Genomic DNA, 17,116 nt, shown 5'->3' on the forward strand with positions numbered 1-17,116 from the left:
CACAGCTCTGAGAATTAGGAAGTCTTTCTTCATGACAAGCCTACATTTTTCCCCTTTGTAACTTCTCATCACCATTCCTGTTTTTCCCTCTGGTGCTGAGCAGCACTTGCCCAATCCCTCTCCCTTGGCCCAGGCCTTTGAATGCTGAAAAAGAACTGGCCTATTGGTCCCCAAAGAGACCACAAGACATTGTGGATAACTCGGAGAAAACCATCCCTCCAATTAGACAATAAACCAGAGCACAAATATGATCAACACCCTAGCGCTCAGTAATAATCTCTATTCATCTTAGTCAGTGTAACAATACCCTGACTCTGGCCTGTCATAACATTGTCTTTGTAGTTGAAGTTCCCACTGTAAAAATTGGACCGTGGCCACAGATTGTGTGCTGGCCTGTATCTCCTATCAGTGTGTAGTTTTTAACCATATATAGCTCCAAGATGTGACCAGTGACCCAGAAGGCCTCTTCCCTCAAGGAATTCAAGTTCTAGATCCTTATCCTAGAGGCGGACCTGAATCCTAAGAAACAGGGGGATCCAGCTTTCTCTCTCTCTAACTCTGGCCTATTATGTCCTCACCCCAGAGTAACTTAGGGAAATATCTATAATAAAACTAAGGTTTGGCTCATGCATGGGTAACAGGGTCCCTTCTAGAAAGGTGTTCATTTTACAGTATGAATAGCTGGTATGCTTAAAATGCTAATGACTTACAGGAGTCTATGAAGAAATACAGAAACACATTCAAATAGCATATCAGCTTGCCCTCAGAAAAGAAATGAACTTGGAGTTGTGTCCTATTCTACCCTTGGCAGTAACAAGGAACTTTTTGCACCTGAGGAAACACTATGTCCCCCCCTCCCCTTGATTAAATTAACCCACCTCAAGGCATTCTGGGTTGACTATTTCAGAACAAGACTTGGTGGCCTATCCTGGTCCAAGGTTCTATGCAACAGCCCCACAAAACACAACAAAAAGAAGAGTTTGGATGGTCAGAGGTGAGGGGTAGATACTGCCCAGCTGCTTGGCCCCTCACCAATTAGTTTTTATTTTTTTTCTTTAGAACTCATGGGAAAAATTCCTGGCCTCAGGCAGGTATGACACACAGGATACTTTCACAGCAATTTATCAACCTTTCCTGCAGGAGGTGGATCCTTCTCTTTTCTTGGTGAGTACGGGTGAATAGCTAGCATGAAAGATGGAAGGGAGGGGAGCTCAGGAACATAGCACTGCAATACATTGTCCTCTGGACACTACCACTATGGGTGAGAAGAGTCCAGATCCAGGAAACATTTTAGGGATCAGGTAGTCCAAGCCCCTGATTTGATATACAAGGGAAACTGAGGCCCAGGGAAAGAAAGATATTTGGTTAAGTCATTCGGCTATATTCCTTCTATCTATAATTTAAGTTCTGGGGGGGGGGAGTCAAGGAGGAGATGCTAGTGGCTTCTTTTTTCAGTTTTGTAAACTGAGGTATTTTTGAATCATTCAACCTCTAAAAGCAGATTCCAGAGCCCAATCCTGCTCCAGGAACAGTAAATGATGACTTCTCTTTACTGTTTTTTGGATCATAGTTTTAGGGACCTTAGAAATCAATTAGGCCAACCCCATCATTTAAAAAATATATTGACACAAACTTTATTAAATATTTCTTTCTATTATTCAACCTTGATTTAAAAATCTGACAATAGTTCAGCTATGGGCATCAAATAACATGAAAACCTGCTTATAAAAAATGAGTCATGGGGGCAGCTAGGTGGTGCAGTGGATAAAGCCCCAGCCCTGGATTCAGGAGGACCTGAGTTCAAATCTGGCCTCAGACACTTGACACTTACTAGCTGTGTGACCCTGGGCAAGTCACTTAACCCTTATTTCCTGCTCCAAAAAAAAAAAAGAGTCATTGGGTACACTTTTTTAAAATGGTGGGTGTAGTGTAGTCATTTTTCAATTATGTCCACCTTTTCAGACCCTGTTTAGAGTTTTGTTGGCAAAGATACTGGAGAGGCTTGCCATGTTCTTCTCCAGCTCATTTTATAGATGAAGAAACTGAGGCAAACAGGGTCAAGTGACTTGCCCAGTGTCACACAGAGAGTAAATGTCTGAGGCTAGATTTGAACTCAGGAAGATGAGTCTTCCTGAATTCAGGCCTGCCATTCTATCTACTGTGCCACCTAGCTGCCCATAGCAATATGAAGTGAGTCTAAATGAAGGGAAGCAATTCTCCTAAGGCTACATGAGTCCAGACAAGGATGACAACCCAAATTTGGAAGACTTGTGTTCCTAATTTTCCTTAGTCATTTATTTGCTATGTGGTCCCGGGAAATCCACTTGCCCTAGCTCAGACTCAGTTTGCTCCTTTGTTAAATGTCAACTCTCATTGCTGACACTCTCATTTTTGACAGATGAGAAAACCAAGACCTGTGGAGGTGAACGCCTTGTCCAAAGTAACACAGGTAGAGTTGCAATCCAAACTGGCTTCTGTGATTCCAAGTTCAGTGCTCCTTCCCCTCACTGTCACTGCCTCCAGCATTCTTTCTACCCATTTTCTAGAAAAAGTGCCAGAAGTACCACTTACCTCAGGATAAATGCCCAATTCCTCAGCATCCCAGGACTAGTAGAATTACACGTAGTGGGTTTAGCCACTGGTCGATCATTCACTAAGCTTCTGTTTGATAAGTGGGCCCAACTGGAAATTGGGCCCTTTAGGACATTAATTGGGGGTGGTTATCTGGAATCCATTACTCTAGTAAATTATATACGCAACCCTTCCCTGAGATGCTAACAGGAGTACCGGGCCTTAGACCCTGTGAGATATTGGTTAGTGTATACCCTACTGACCTCCTCCTGGGGCATTCTTTGGGAGCTTGGTTGTTCAGAATCCCATGGTAATGAGGAAAGGGGTTTTGTCTCAGTCCTCCTGTGGCTAATGATGGATCTGTGCTCTCCTTTAGATATCTCATGTGTTGTTGTTGTTGTTAGTCATTGTATCATGATATCAGGGTGATGTCATGATTTGCACTGAATTAGATTTAAGTGAGGGAGGGCTATGCAAGGTCACCAACCTCACTCTCTGGAGCCATCTGGGTCCAGTGGCAAGATGTATATCCGGATGACTGGAGATGGCCCCAGATATTTAAGACAATGGGGATTAAGCGACTTGCCCAGGGTCACAACAGCTAGTGTCTGAAGCAAGATTTGAACTCGGGTCCTCCCAACTTCAGGGCCAGCACTCTATCTACTGTACCATCTAGCTGCCCCTCTCACAAGTGTAGGTCTTTGGTCACTGGGGAAAGAACCCTTATGTACTAGTAGGGTTAATGTCTAGATGAATCAGTGTAGAAACATTTCTGGTGAGGTGGGAAATCACCTCCAACTACTTGGTGGGTCAGTAGCATCCTATCTGCATCCCAAGGTTTGAAGTATCACCTCTCTTATGGGTTCCTTTTCAGGGGAAACAGGCTTCTGGTCACTTCCTGAGCAAGTCTTCGGTTGCCCGTGCCTTGAGTCTGTGGAATAGCATGGTGAGTCAACATAATCACTATGGGCATGCTTTTCCTAGACCTGTGGTATGGGGACAGAGGCATTTTCCACAGGCTTAGAGCCAGAGGGGAAAATGTACAGCTACTCTATACCTCCCCCACTGCCCTAATTGTTGCAGAGAAAGCAGATAGGCATTCCGTGGGCTATGACCTTGGCAAGGTGCCATGTGGATCTCTGCCCAAGCTCTGGCTGGCACTGTTTTTAACTTTGGGTGTTCTGATGATTCTGGACTGTCAAGGGGCTGGGGGCAGTTGTGGGGTAGGCAGGGAGTGGCAGGACTGAGCTACACTTCAGAGTTAACATAATTCCCTTCATTCAAACCTCTTATGGGTCATATATCAAGGAATGATTTGCCTTATCTGTTGGACAAGGTCCCCCAGTGCTTCACACCAGTCAGCATTTTATTCTGGCTATAGAGCCATCTGTGGGTCTCAGTCCTCCTTTAGATATTCAGGCCCACTCTTCCCAGAAACTTGTAGCATGTTACACACTTATCCACTCAGCGGAGCGAAGAGGGCAATAGCACGGGGCTCAGAGACCTGGGTCCTATTCCTGGCCCGGCCGTTCGTCAGCTATACACATAGGCCAGCTCTGAACCTCAGGTTTCTGACTTGGGAAATGAGGGAACAGGTGATCTCCAAGGTCCCTTCTCCAGCCCTAAAGATTTATGACTTTAGGTAAAGTAGGTGCTTAATAAACACTTGCCACATTGGTTGAATTGAGCCTATGAGCTCTGTCATCTATGCACAGAACCCAGGTAATGGCTGAGATTCATGGTCCCAAATTTGTCAATAGGGTCGTGGTGGTTGTGGTGGCTGTTGTTCACCATTTCCTTCTCCAGCTCATTTCACAGATGAAGGAAACTGAGTCAGACAGTCTTAAGTGACTTGCCCAGGGTCACCCAGTTAATCAGTGTCTGAGGCCAGATGTGAACTTATGAAGAGGAGTCTTCCTGACTCCAGGCCTGGCATTCTATCCATCCCAACACTGAGCTTTCACAGGAGTTGAGTCTAAATGAACAGAGGTAATTCTGCCAAGGGTAATTATATACCTGATACTGGAAAAACCCCCAGGTTGGCAGTGAAATGTGAGCTCATTGAGGGCAGGGACTATCTCCAGCATGAGATAGGGATACAATGGGGAACACGTGCCTGGCATATAGAAGGTGTTTAATAAATTCCTGAATCTAGTGCTAGTGTTCCCTGCCATCTCTTTGTTTGAGAAATTCAAAGCACTCTAGAAGTAGCTGTACCTTTAAGGAGCTCTGTAAGGAAGCTAGACAGGTACAAAGCCTTGCAGGAGCTATAACAATAATTTATTGGATGTCTCCTATGTGCTAGGCATTGAAGCCAAGGCCTTAGGCTTGGGTCCTGGAGGTTGACAGGTATATATGTTCCTGACTTCAGTATTGTTAAGTATCAAGTGAGTGAAGGGTCAGGGTAGCTTGGGTTGTGGGGGGGGGGGAAGGAGGGTGTGTGAAAAACAAGCTGTGGAATCACGGGTTGTTGTTCAGTCATGTCTGACTCTCCATGAGGCTTTCTTGGGAAAGATACTTGAGTGGTTCGCCATTTCCATCTCCAGCTCATTTTACAGATGAAGAAACTGAGGCAAACAGGCTTAAGTGACTTGCCCAGGGTCATATAGCTAATAAGTGTCTGAGGCCAGATTTGAATGCAGGGAGATAAGTCTTCCTGAATGAAGGCTTGCCACTCCATCCTCTGCACCACCCAGCTACCTCATGTGAAGTCACAAGACCTGGGTTCAGATTCCAGTCCTGACTCAGTGCCTCTGTGACATTAGGCATGTCCCTTAACCTCTCTTTCTTCCTCATGTTTCTCTTTCTGCAAAATAAAGGGTAGAAATAGAAGGCTCTGAGTTCCCTTTCACCTCTATATCTCTGATGCTATAATAGGGGCGTCTAGGTGCCACAGTGGATAGAGTTCTAGACCTATAGTCAGGAGGACCTGAATTTAAATCCAGCCTCAGACATTTACTAGCTGTGTAGTGGCCTCCAGAGTCAATTTTCTTGCCAAATATGGGAAAAGAAACACAGACTGATGAAGAATACCTGAGTCAAGGTGCTTGCTTTGGGCATCAGACTTCCACTCTCCAGTCCCCTAGTACCTTCCAGTCCTGACCAGGACTAAGGATTGTAGTCAGAGGTCAACTTTCCTCACTGGTATTCGAGCCCCCACCTCAAGCCATTTCCTCCCCATGATTCTCCAGGCTCAGGCAGAGAGCTGCTGGTTCCCATTTTTTCTCCTTTCCAAGCTGCCCTATTTTTAGAACTCCAGTGACAGAAACATGTTTTTCTTCTCCCTTGGTTTAGAGAAAGACCTCCCTCCTCCCAGTTGACGTGGTAGGCTGACTGATGGGAACAGCTGCATTTCGACATGTGTCAACCTGGATGGGGCCTGAGAAGGGAATCTTGTAGGGGGGAGAAAAGTTCCCACCAAGGCAGCCAGAGTAAATGAAAAACACGCTGTCACTGGGTGGTGGCGGGAGTGTTATTGGATTTCTTTCTAGGGTGAAATGTTTGCTGGGGCAGCTTGTCTTACAAAGTCTTTTCTGTTGGGTTTCACTGACCCTGACCAGAGGGAGAAATCTGTTCAGGAAAATCCTATTGTTATTAACATGTGATGTGACCCTGGACTCATTTCCAGGTCTGAAATACTCAGACAAGGGCTGCCCCTGGTGGGCCCTCACCGTCCATTCCTTGCCTGTCGCCCTGGATGGGAGATGTGTCAATGATGCTTTTGACAAGCCTTGCAAAACCTTCCTCCCTCCCTTCTTCCCTTTCTCTCTCTCCCTCTCTCTCCCACCCTTTCTCTCTCCTTCCTTCCCTCTCTCTGACTCGTTCTTTCCCCCCTCTCTCCCCTTCTTCCCCTCCCTCCCTTTCTCTCTTCCTCCCTCACCCTTCTTACCTCTTTCTTTCTCTGTCTCTCCTTCCCTTTCTTTTTCTCTCCCCCTCTCTCTGTCTCCCTCCCTTTCTCTCTCTCTCTTTCTGGGACTGAGCCCACCAGTCTTGCATATGTGTGTGTTTGTCTCCTTTTCTCCTTTCTCTGTGTGTCAGTGTCCCTTCTCTCTCCCTCTCCCTCTCCTTCTCTCTCTCTCTCTCTCTCTCTCTCTCTCTCTCTCTCTCTCTCTCCCCTCCCTCCCTCCCTTTCTCTCTCATCTCCCTCTCTGTCTCTCTTCCTTTCTTTTTCCCTTCCTTCCTTCCTCTCCCTCTCATTCTGTTTCTCCCTCCCTTTCTCTCCCTTTCTCTTCTCTCGCTCCCTCTCTTCCCCTTCTCTCTCCCTTTCTCTCTCTCTCCTTCTTTCCCTCCCTCCCCCTCTTTCTTCTTCTCTTTCTATCTCCCTCTCTGTCTCTCTCCCTTTCTTTCTCTCTCCCTCTCATTCTGTTTCTCCCTCCCTTTCTCTCTCTCTATCTCTTTCATTTCTCTCTCCCGTTCTTTCCCTCACTCCCCCTCTTTCTGCTTCTCTTTCTATCTCCCTTTCTTTTTCTCTCTCTTTTTCTTTTCTCTCTTCCCCTCCTTCCCTCCCCCCCTCTTTCTGTCTCTCTCTCACCCCGCTTTTTTCTCTGTCCAAATCAATTTGGTATTTGCTGAGTACCTATTATGGTTCCCTATTACTCCTCCAAGCAAAATCTGGACTCCTTTGCCTGGCTTTGAAGATCTTCCTCAGTCTGTCACCATCCTACTTTTCCAGTCTTATCTCATTTTCCTCCCTACCTCCTTTATGCTCCAGACACACTGGACTATTCCTTACACTACAGTCATGCCCCTAGTTTTTGGTTTTTGTTTTGAAACTCTAAACCTTTATTCATGTTGTTAGATAGCAAGGTGTTGCAGTGAATAACCATAATACTAGCCAGCATTTATAGAATGCTTTAAGGTGTGCAAAGCATTTTACAAACATTATCTCACTTAATCCTCACAACTCTGGGAGATACGACACTTTACAAATGAGGAAACTGAGGTAAATAGAGGTTAAGTGACTTATCCAGAATCATGCATTTACTAAGGTGTCTGAGGGAGTAAACTCAGGTCTTCCCAACTCTAGGCCCAGTATTCTCTATCCATTATACCTTGCTGAAGTAGCAGGCTTGGAGTCACCAAGACCTGAGTTCAAATCCTGCATTAGATACTTAATAGCTATGTGACCCTGGCCAATTCACTTAACTTCTCTCAGCCTCAGTTTCCTCATCTGTAAAATGGCGATAATAACAACACCTACCTCCTAGAGTTGTTACAAAGATTAAATGAAATAATATTTGTAAGTGCCTGATATACCTTAACGTTCTAGATAAATGTTACTTATTATTCTTGTATTATATTATCTTTCTGCCTAGAATGTTCTCTCCTTTGCTTGCTCACCCAACAATTTAGTTCCACAAATATTTATTACATAGTAACAAAGGTTTGTCATGCCAGAGTGGGAGTGGGGATAAGCTCCCACTCTCTATAAAATGCTCCAATAACGTGTGTCTCAAATAGCCTCTGACAACTGAAGCCCAACTCCTGGCCTTCTTGTAGCAGAATTGTTTCCACTAACAGGAGAAGGGGCGAGGGTGAGTCACTGGCACCTTAAAACCAGTCGCTTAGGGCAGGTGGGGCTCATTAGCCTTGGTAGGCAACCCACCTAAGGGAAGGAAACCCTGATTTTAAGCCTCTGCTGCCTTGCAGCTATATCCATATATGGGAAAGGCTTCGGGAGTTAACCCCGAGGAAAAATCAGGAGTCGGAGTCCCTTAGGCAGTTGGATGTTGGACATCACATCCCTCTGGCAACTCCCACATCGGCACTGGTGCCAAACTGTATTGGCTCTGCCTCTCCTTTGGATCCACCAATGTTGCAGAGAGGGAAAACATGCTACATGGGCAACAGCTTGTTTTCCATATTGATCTGCCCAGGCCAGCACCCTGGAGAGGACACTCCAGTTACTCCTCATGGCGTAGATACAACACGGTATGCGGCAGTTACCGGTTATAAGTTACTCAGGATCTGCGGCTCCCGTATCCGACTGCACAGTCACACTGTGGCCTGTGGCTCTTCAAGGTGCTGATCCATGGTCGTCCACGACTGATGGAGGCCTACTACTACTACTAACGACTCCATGATTACTATAATGTCCTTTTTTCCTTTGCTTGCTCAACAAATAATTTAGTTCAATAAACATTTATTATGTAGTGACTATTACAAGCAAGTTAAACAACATGGGATAGTGAATTAAAAGCTATCCTAGAAGTGATGACATCCTGGGTTCAGCTCCTGGCTCTGACACATACTGGCCAGGCCAGTCACAACCTTTCAGAGGGCCAGGAAACTCTCTAAGATGACAAGTTACAGGTGGATTATTGATCCAAATTGGTAGAGGGAGTTTCCATACTGGGAGTTTCTCACACCAATGAAATTTCAGGCCAACACCCCCCACCAAAAAAAAAGCTATTGGAGGGTGGGGGCATAGCAAATCAAATGAGTATTATATTTGTTGGAAAGAGCAAGCCACAGTGAGAGTGAGGCAGAGATGGGGGAGGGCCTATTCCAGAATTCTTATTGTTCCAGCCCACTCCTTGCTACTACTTGTCCCCAAGAATTGTCCTACTAGTCTTCTGCAAGTCCTTTCACTTCCCACAGGGTCTCTGGGGAGTGAGCCATAGTAACACTGGTTATTAAGCTAGGTGATGAATTAGGGATTTTCTAAGACTACTTGAACTCAGTTTACCACTAAGGTAAATGTAGACCTCCCTCACAGATCTGAGTGTCACATAGCAAAAGTCTTGGCTGAAGTCTCAGTCGCCCTCCCCCCAACCCCATTTTCCTCCCACTTGCTGGACCACAACCAATTCCATGAGAAATTTGAGGCAGGAAAGCTGAATGGAAAAGACACTAGATGATTAATTCTAATTCTGTTTCATATAATTATAGATTTAGAGATGGAACAGAGTTCAGAAGCTATCTAGTCCAAACCCTTCATTTTGTAGAGGAGCAAACTGGAGCCCAGTGAGGTTAAGTGACTTGCCCAAGGTCACACAGGTGGTAGGGATCAGAGGTAGGATTTTAATTCTGGTCCTCTGACTCCAGAGACCAGTATTCTTTTTACTACTCTGTGTTGCTCATGAGGCCTAGGTTCTCATTCTCATTCTTCCATTAATTGAAATTTGGGGTGAATCACTTACTCTCTCTATGCCTCAGTTTCTCCAACCATCAAATAGGAATGACAATAGCTTAATTTTATATAGCCCTGTACAAAGGAGTGTTAAAAGTTTACTGGATTCCTTAAAAAAATGTACTTATGACACATTTTTAAGTTTAGTTTGTATCATTAACATTTTATCACTTTCTTAGGTGTTAAACCATCCATAAAACAATATAGCAAAACCCGATTTGTAGCATTTGCCGATTTCTGTGGTGAAAATGCTAATTCTGAGAACTTAACAATTGGCTCTTATGAGCAGGATCAAGTTGATTCCAGCATATTCCTTCCAATACATGATCTTGTTTCACTTGTATTACTTATGCCATCTTGTTCCATATATATTATCATTTGACTGTAGTGACAAGAAACAGGGGCTCAGAGGGTTAAATAGCTTCCCTAAGATCCCACAGCTGGAGAATAACAGTCAGGACTCAAACTCGGGTCTTTCTTACAAGTCCACTATATTTTTCACTGTATCACTTTGTCTCCCAATGACACTCCCTTTCTTCCTCCTCAGAAAGCTGTTGTGGATTGGTAAATACTCTTTTCTGAATGACTTTACACCAGTTTCTTCTTCTCTCAGTTACTTAGTCGGCATACCTTTAAAATGCAGGGATTGGACTAGGCCATTAACAGGTTGACTAGGAGGCCTTTCAACTCTAAATCCTATGCCACCATGATCCTTTCTGTACCCTGGAGAACCTCAGCTGGGCACCAGAACAAACCTAGGAGGCCAAGAGCCTCCCTTCAGTATTCTGTGCATAAAGTTTTCCCTGACTGCCCTGAAGAACAGCCTGGCCCAGCTCCTTATTCACAGCCCCACACAGAAGCTCCGATCCATGTGGAGTGTGAGCAGGTCTTGGGTTGCCTGGAGGATACGCTGTCTTTTCCTTCTTCCATCCCTTGCTGCGGACTGTTGTCAATCCTCCATGGGGTGACATGATCAGAACCCACTCATTTGGCTCCCCTACTAATCAGATGGCTCAGGGCTAATCAGAAGAAGGTTAAAGTTCTTTGCCCTTTCTCTTCAGTTACTGGAACACAGGTGCTATGATAAGATATTCTTGGAGAACTTGGTTCTGGCTAAGGCTAGAGTAAATAAACTAGAAAATGAAAGGAAGATGAGCAGGTAAAGAGTTCTATCAATCCACCAGTGGCTCCCAGCCCAGGATATGCCCTTGTCCCTGGGAGGGGTGAGGAAGGGGGTGGGGTAGGGAATTAGCCACATGGGTAAGATAAACAATTCATTTGCATTATTTGAGTACTTTTGAGAGTAAAGGGAAGGACAAAATTCACTTCAACAAATATTGATTAAGCACCTTCTGTGTGCAAGGCACTGTGCTGTGTGGTAAAACAGGGGTTCTTAACCTTTTTGTGTGTGTCATGGCCTCCTTTGGCAGTCTGGTAAAACCCATGACTCCTCAGAATAACGCTTTGAAACGCATAAAATAATATACAATGGGTTACAAAGGAAACTATATTGAAAAAGTTATCAAAATATTTTTTAAAGTTTATGGACCATGGGTTAAGAACCTTGTTTTAGAGACACAAAACCAAGAAATGGAACAGTCTTCGCCCTCAAAGAGCTTACATTCTCCTAGGGGATATGATATGTGTTCAAGTAACTAAATACAAAGTCTATACAAAACAATACAAATTAATTTCTGGAGTATGCCAATAACTAGATAGAAATTGTCTGGGTCATTCAAGTCCTTCCAAATAATTTTGTTTCCTTTCTCTTTCTCAAGTGGAGGAACTAATAATCAGTGAAATGCCCAAAATCCCAGAGAAAAATAGTGAGGACTTAGATGATTTACAGACTAGAAAATTAGCCCCAGATGATCAAAACTTGGTCATAAAAACTATAAGGAAAATGTAGGTGGCACCATACCATCATCACATCATACTAGACTGATTCAGCCAAAGAACATTAACCTATAGTATAGGTCAGGGTCCCAAGCTCCTCAGGTGAAAAATGGCGGCCTGTACAAGGAGATCACTAAAGTTCCTTCTGGCTATAACATTATGTGATGGTTCCATAACTTGTGGTTCCTAGGGAGGTATGGGTACAGGAACTTCAATTCATGAGTTTTATCCCCTTGGCTGATGGACACCCTGTGGCTTCAGTCATGGTCCCAGCTTTCTATAGTCAGAGAAGGTCAATTCAGTTCAATTCAACATTTATTGAAAGCCTACTCCATGCAGTACATTGCGTTGTGTGATGTGGATACAAGGTGAAAAATGGCAGATAGTTGGATGACTGTCATCTAAGTTAGAATGAGAAACATTCATAGGGGAGGTCAAATAGAGAGTCACGAGAGACTGGAGAGGGAGAGATCTCCTCTGGCTTAGGAAATCAGGTATGGTTTTCTGGAAGGTGTGACGTTTGATCTGGACCTTAAAGAAAGGAAGGTAGGTAACAAGTTATCACAAAAAGAGTATTCTATGTGGAATCTGGCAACTTGGGCTCTAATCCTGGCTTTGAATCTTAATAGCTGTGACCATGGGCAAGTCATTTAATTTCTTTCAGCCTCAGTTTCCTTCTCTATAAAATAGGAATAATAACAATGCCTATAGCATCTACCTCATAAAGGTTGTCCTAGGGTAGGATGTAAGTTCCTTAAGGGCAGGGGCTTTTTCTTAGTTTTTGCTTATGTAACCCCCAACACTTCACACTGGAACATTGTTGACAGTGTGTTTGTTGTTGCTCTTGTTGAGTCATTTCAGTCATATCCAACTCTTCATGTTTCTATCTGGGGTTTTCTTTGCAGAGATATTGGAGGGGTTTGCCACTTCTTTCTTTCTTCCTTCCTTTCTTCCTTTCTTTCTTTTTAATTTCCTATTGCTTTTATTCATGTCACACAAAAAGCATACCTACTACTTTTATTTGAATGGGTGAGGCAAAATATGTACCACATGAGAACAGCATTCTATTGGTGTTATATAAATAAATATTCCATGTTACATTTTGCATCATTCTCCATGTACAAGTACTGAAATTTGTTATAAGTTAAGTAAATTGACACAAAAATAGATAACATCTCAAACTATCGATTGATAGATTGGGTACAGTTCCTTAGTCTTATTCTAACCTTTCAGCACCCAAATCTTAGATAATGTAAATGTGCCCTTATTTAGAACCCAAAGTAGACCTTCATCATAGCACCCAAGGTCCAAGTCTAAGAATTGTATTTAGGGTATATGGGCAGGTTGTTGACAGTTTGAATTTGGTGAGTTGGACCATAAGACATGGAGGTAGGATTCTATTTATTCCTCATGCCTTGATGGGTTGGGTTGAGTCACTCTACTCTTCAACTTGTGATTCATTTGGGAATTTCGGGACAAAGTGACATTGAAGGCTGGGAAACAGTGAATGGTCATGCAGTAGTGTGGGCTTTAAGAAATGAACCCAAGTCCCATGTTGTAACTAGCCCATGAATATCAGTAGAATGTCAGCTCCTCTGAGAACAGGGACCTCTCTCTTTTTGTTGCTATTTCTTTCAACAACAAACACAGTATTCCAAGAACTATGGGAAATGCTGGGGGTTACATAAGCAAAAATTAAAAAGCCCCTGCCCTCAAGGAACTTACATTCTATTGGGGAGATAGAATGCAGCCTACAACAACCTTCTGAGGGGGATACCGCAGTCATAGTAGGTGTTTTATAAATGCTTGTAGACTGATTGATTAGCTAGTAGGAAGAAAACTGTAAATATTCGAGGACTACATAAAAATGTGAATTCATATCAGAAGGAGATGTGGAAGGAATTTTCTAGAAAGGGGCAATAGCATGCCCAAATACACAGAGTCAGAAGAGGAAAAAACAAAACTGGGGAATGGAGGATAATCTGGTTTGGCTGGCTGGTGGGTTCATTCAGAAGCCAGATGCCTCCTGACCTGTCCCTCAGTGTGACAATACCGGCTATGAGCTGCAGCATGCTTATTGGTGGTTCCCCAGAGTGATGTTCCTGAGATGAATTTCGCATGTCACTTTCTTTTCCAGATGGATCCAACAGGAAAGAAAGAAGAGTTAATTCCAGCAGGAAAAGGAATTCCAATTAAGTGTCCTACCCAGGTAGGCAGGGGTTACATGGGGTGGGGATGCTCTTGATGATTTGGAATGGCTAAGTGTGTCTATACCAAATGAACTTTGTAATTGCAAATGGCAAAGCAGTTCTGTGTCTGGCTGGTCCATTTTCCCCATTAATGCCCCTTCTACTCTCTTCAACACCAAGAATGGCTTTATAAAAGCCTCTCCCAACCTAGGGAGTTTGTAACCCTTTAGCTTTTTCCTATTTTCATATCAGGAGGGAGAGATGATGAGCAGAACCAACAGAACTCATCTCTGATTTCATAAATCTCCCCATGTTTTCTGCCCAGAGTCCAGACTGTGTGAGAGTGTGTCATTTTCAGACCTTCTGCTCTAGGCTGAAGAAGAGGTAGTGAGGGACTTGGCTGTGGTGTAGTGAGAGGGTTGGGGAAATTTGAGGATGTGATGTGGATGGTATTCTTTAAAAGCTCATGAGCTGAGGAACACATTTAGGGTGGTCACTGACCTGGTCCCTGAAGAGTAGCATCAGTCACTAGTCAACTCTCTCTTTGTACCCAGTCTCCCAGTCTATAAAATGGAGATGTTCACATTGATCTACCACTCATGGACATTTTTGAGCACTTTGGTGACCTCTGATTTCATCAGTGTGGGTACTCCTTTCAGATCTTCTTTGACTTGGCCTTCAAGAATTGCTGTGGCCAAAATAGTCCCTACTCTTTGGTAATGTGATGACAAGCTGCTCAAAACTTAGCTAGGCTAGTCCTAGATGGATGGACATCAGGTCCTTGAAGCTTTTGCAGCTTGGATGAGTGCTTACACTCTACTGGGATGGCCTTCAAGAGTCTAGCGCCATTTCCAGGCCAAAATGAACCATCAGAGTGGAGCTCTAGGGTCATGGTAAGTGAAGATAATGGCAAATGAACAGGGATGAGGTCCCATCATGGTGAAGCCAAAGCAGCTCCCAGGGTGGTGTAGCTGTCTTGGCTACTAGTCATCTGTGGGCCCCCATGAGGTACTCAACTTGGCCTTGTGACCTTGGTTTCATAATCTGTAAAATGGAATCCTTCCCATTGCCCTACCTTTACTGTGTTCTCCTTGTTCTGAGCTCCTGGCATCAGGTGACTCCAGTGGAAACATATTCTATGTTTTCTTCTCTCTGCCCACCCCTGTTCCTCACACATCGACCTGACCTGTGTAGCTTTGAGACTGAGCTTCAGTTGAAACACACACACACACACACACACACACACACACACACACACACACAACACACCCTACTTCTCCGTGACCACTTTCACTTTGAATGTGTTATTTCATCTACATCTGTGACTATAACACCCACTTGTTTCTGGCAAACAAACCCCATCCTGTCTGCACGACCTCTTCCTTCAGCGGAGCACGGCCACACCAAAGAGTTGACCATTTTCTAGCTCCAGCCCCTTCGGGACTCGGACCTTCAGAACATCAAGTTTATACCAGAATCTCCATGCTTATATTCTCCTGTGAGCCCCAGGAGCTTCCAGTTACATAGTCTTTGAGAAAAGCAGGCCTGGGGCATGGTATTAATGATTCACTTTAACATTCATCAAATAATTAAGTCCCTTTGAGGGAAGCTGTGTCCTTGTTCTCAGATCACCCATCACCTGGCTGGATCGGCCCCGACACAGGCCTACCACAGGCTGTAGCTTTATAGAAGAGAGGGAATCAGGGAGAGTAAGGAATTTTCCAGAGGTATCTGAAGACATATAAAGTGGTGTCTACTTCTCAGCTTAGCAGAGGCTCAGCTGGATAAGAATTTTCTCTAGCACTAAAATTTTCCCTTCTTCAGCCAGGGGATATAGTTAATTGAATGGTGGGACTCCTTCTGGGCCCTTGAGTCCAAATTTGTTCTCAGACACTCACTAGCCATGTGATCCTAGGCAAGTCACTTAACCCTATTTGCCTCAGTTTTCACATCTGTAAAATGGAGATAATAGCACCTACCTTTCAAGGTCGTGGTGAAGATCAAGTGAGATAACATTTGTAAAGCACTTAACATAATGCCTGGCACAGAGTAAGAGCCATATAAATGTTAGCCATAATTATTATTATTGTTGTTTATAACTGGAGAGACAGAAACTGTGAATCCTTTGAAATTACAATGACAAAGCTTGGCCCCAAAGAATTCACTTTCCTTCCTTCTTTGTAGAGGTGAGGGACTGTGGCTGTGGAACACTACATATGCTATCAGACTTGTCTGCTGAACTGGTTTGTTTTCCCCTTTTTCTTTGAAATTCTTTGTTAAAAAGGATGACTCTAGGAGGGTAGGGGAACTACCAAGTTCACCCTTACTCTTGGGTTATTGTCGTAATGTATGTTGCTTTCCTTCTACAGGAATGTCCCTATCTATTCACCTACAGAAATAGTAAATACCTCCCTATCTCACCAAAAACCACCAGGAAGACTGAGGTAATAAAAACTCTTTTGTTGCTTGTAAATACACAAATGGGGCAGTTAGGTGGTGCGGTGGACAGATCACTGGGCTTGCAATTAGGAAGGTTCATCTTCATGAGTTCAACTCTGACCTCAGACCTTTACTAGCTGTGTGAACTTAGGCAAGTCACTTAAACCTCTTTGCCACAGTTTCCTTATCTATAAAATGAGCTGGAGAAGGAAATGACAAACCACTCCAATATCTGGATATTGCCACGAAAGCTCCAAGTGGGGTCTCGGAGTCAGACACGACTGAAAAATGACTGAACAACAAAAAAATTTATATACAAATGCTGTATAGGTTCTGGATCATTAGAGGCTGTGGAAAGCCCTCTGCATTGTTCTTTAAGACCTAGACCCTCAGGTCCATACTACAGTGCAAGAGCGAGGCCTGAAAGGGAAAGTTTACGTGAATTTTGTCAGGCTCCTTTTCCTCTCTAGGGCTCCTTTTTTTCTTCTGTTACATGGAGAGCTTGAACTAAATTGGGCGGGGGGAGGTCTATGGATATATATTAGGAGGATATTTGTGAATTTGGATGCAAAAAATGACATCTTTATTTTCACTATCCTTCATCTGAAGTTTAGCATGTCTTTCAGTTAAAAAAAATTGTTCTGACCATCAAACTGTCAAAGGGGTCCATGACACAATAAAAAGATTAAGAAATCCTTAAACTAGATGATAATATAATAACAACTCAAAATTACTGACTCTTTCATGTTTGCAAAGCTATTTCCTTATAACAATTGTAAAGTGGATGGGACAAGTCCGGGGGTGTGCTGTACTTGTGTCAAGAGGTGGTTTAATAACTGACTCTCGGTGGGATGGGGATGGGGAAATATATGTGGGATACACTTCTAAG

General features: G+C 43.7%; 1 protein-coding gene across 1 annotated transcript in view; it reads left to right on the forward strand.

Moving 5' to 3' along the window:
- Positions 1–17,116, forward strand: part of PLB1 (phospholipase B1) — a 180,606-nt gene that overhangs the window by 21,703 nt on the left and 141,787 nt on the right. The window contains exons 11-14 of the mRNA XM_043980996.1: positions 1,060–1,164; positions 3,446–3,517; positions 13,737–13,808; positions 16,158–16,232. Of these exons, the coding sequence (XP_043836931.1) occupies positions 1,060–1,164; positions 3,446–3,517; positions 13,737–13,808; positions 16,158–16,232 (324 nt within the window). The remainder of the gene's footprint in view (positions 1–1,059; positions 1,165–3,445; positions 3,518–13,736; positions 13,809–16,157; positions 16,233–17,116) is intronic.

Source organism: Dromiciops gliroides, chromosome 2, assembly GCF_019393635.1.
Source record: "Dromiciops gliroides isolate mDroGli1 chromosome 2, mDroGli1.pri, whole genome shotgun sequence".
NCBI classification, from domain to species: Eukaryota; Metazoa; Chordata; class Mammalia; order Microbiotheria; family Microbiotheriidae; genus Dromiciops; species Dromiciops gliroides.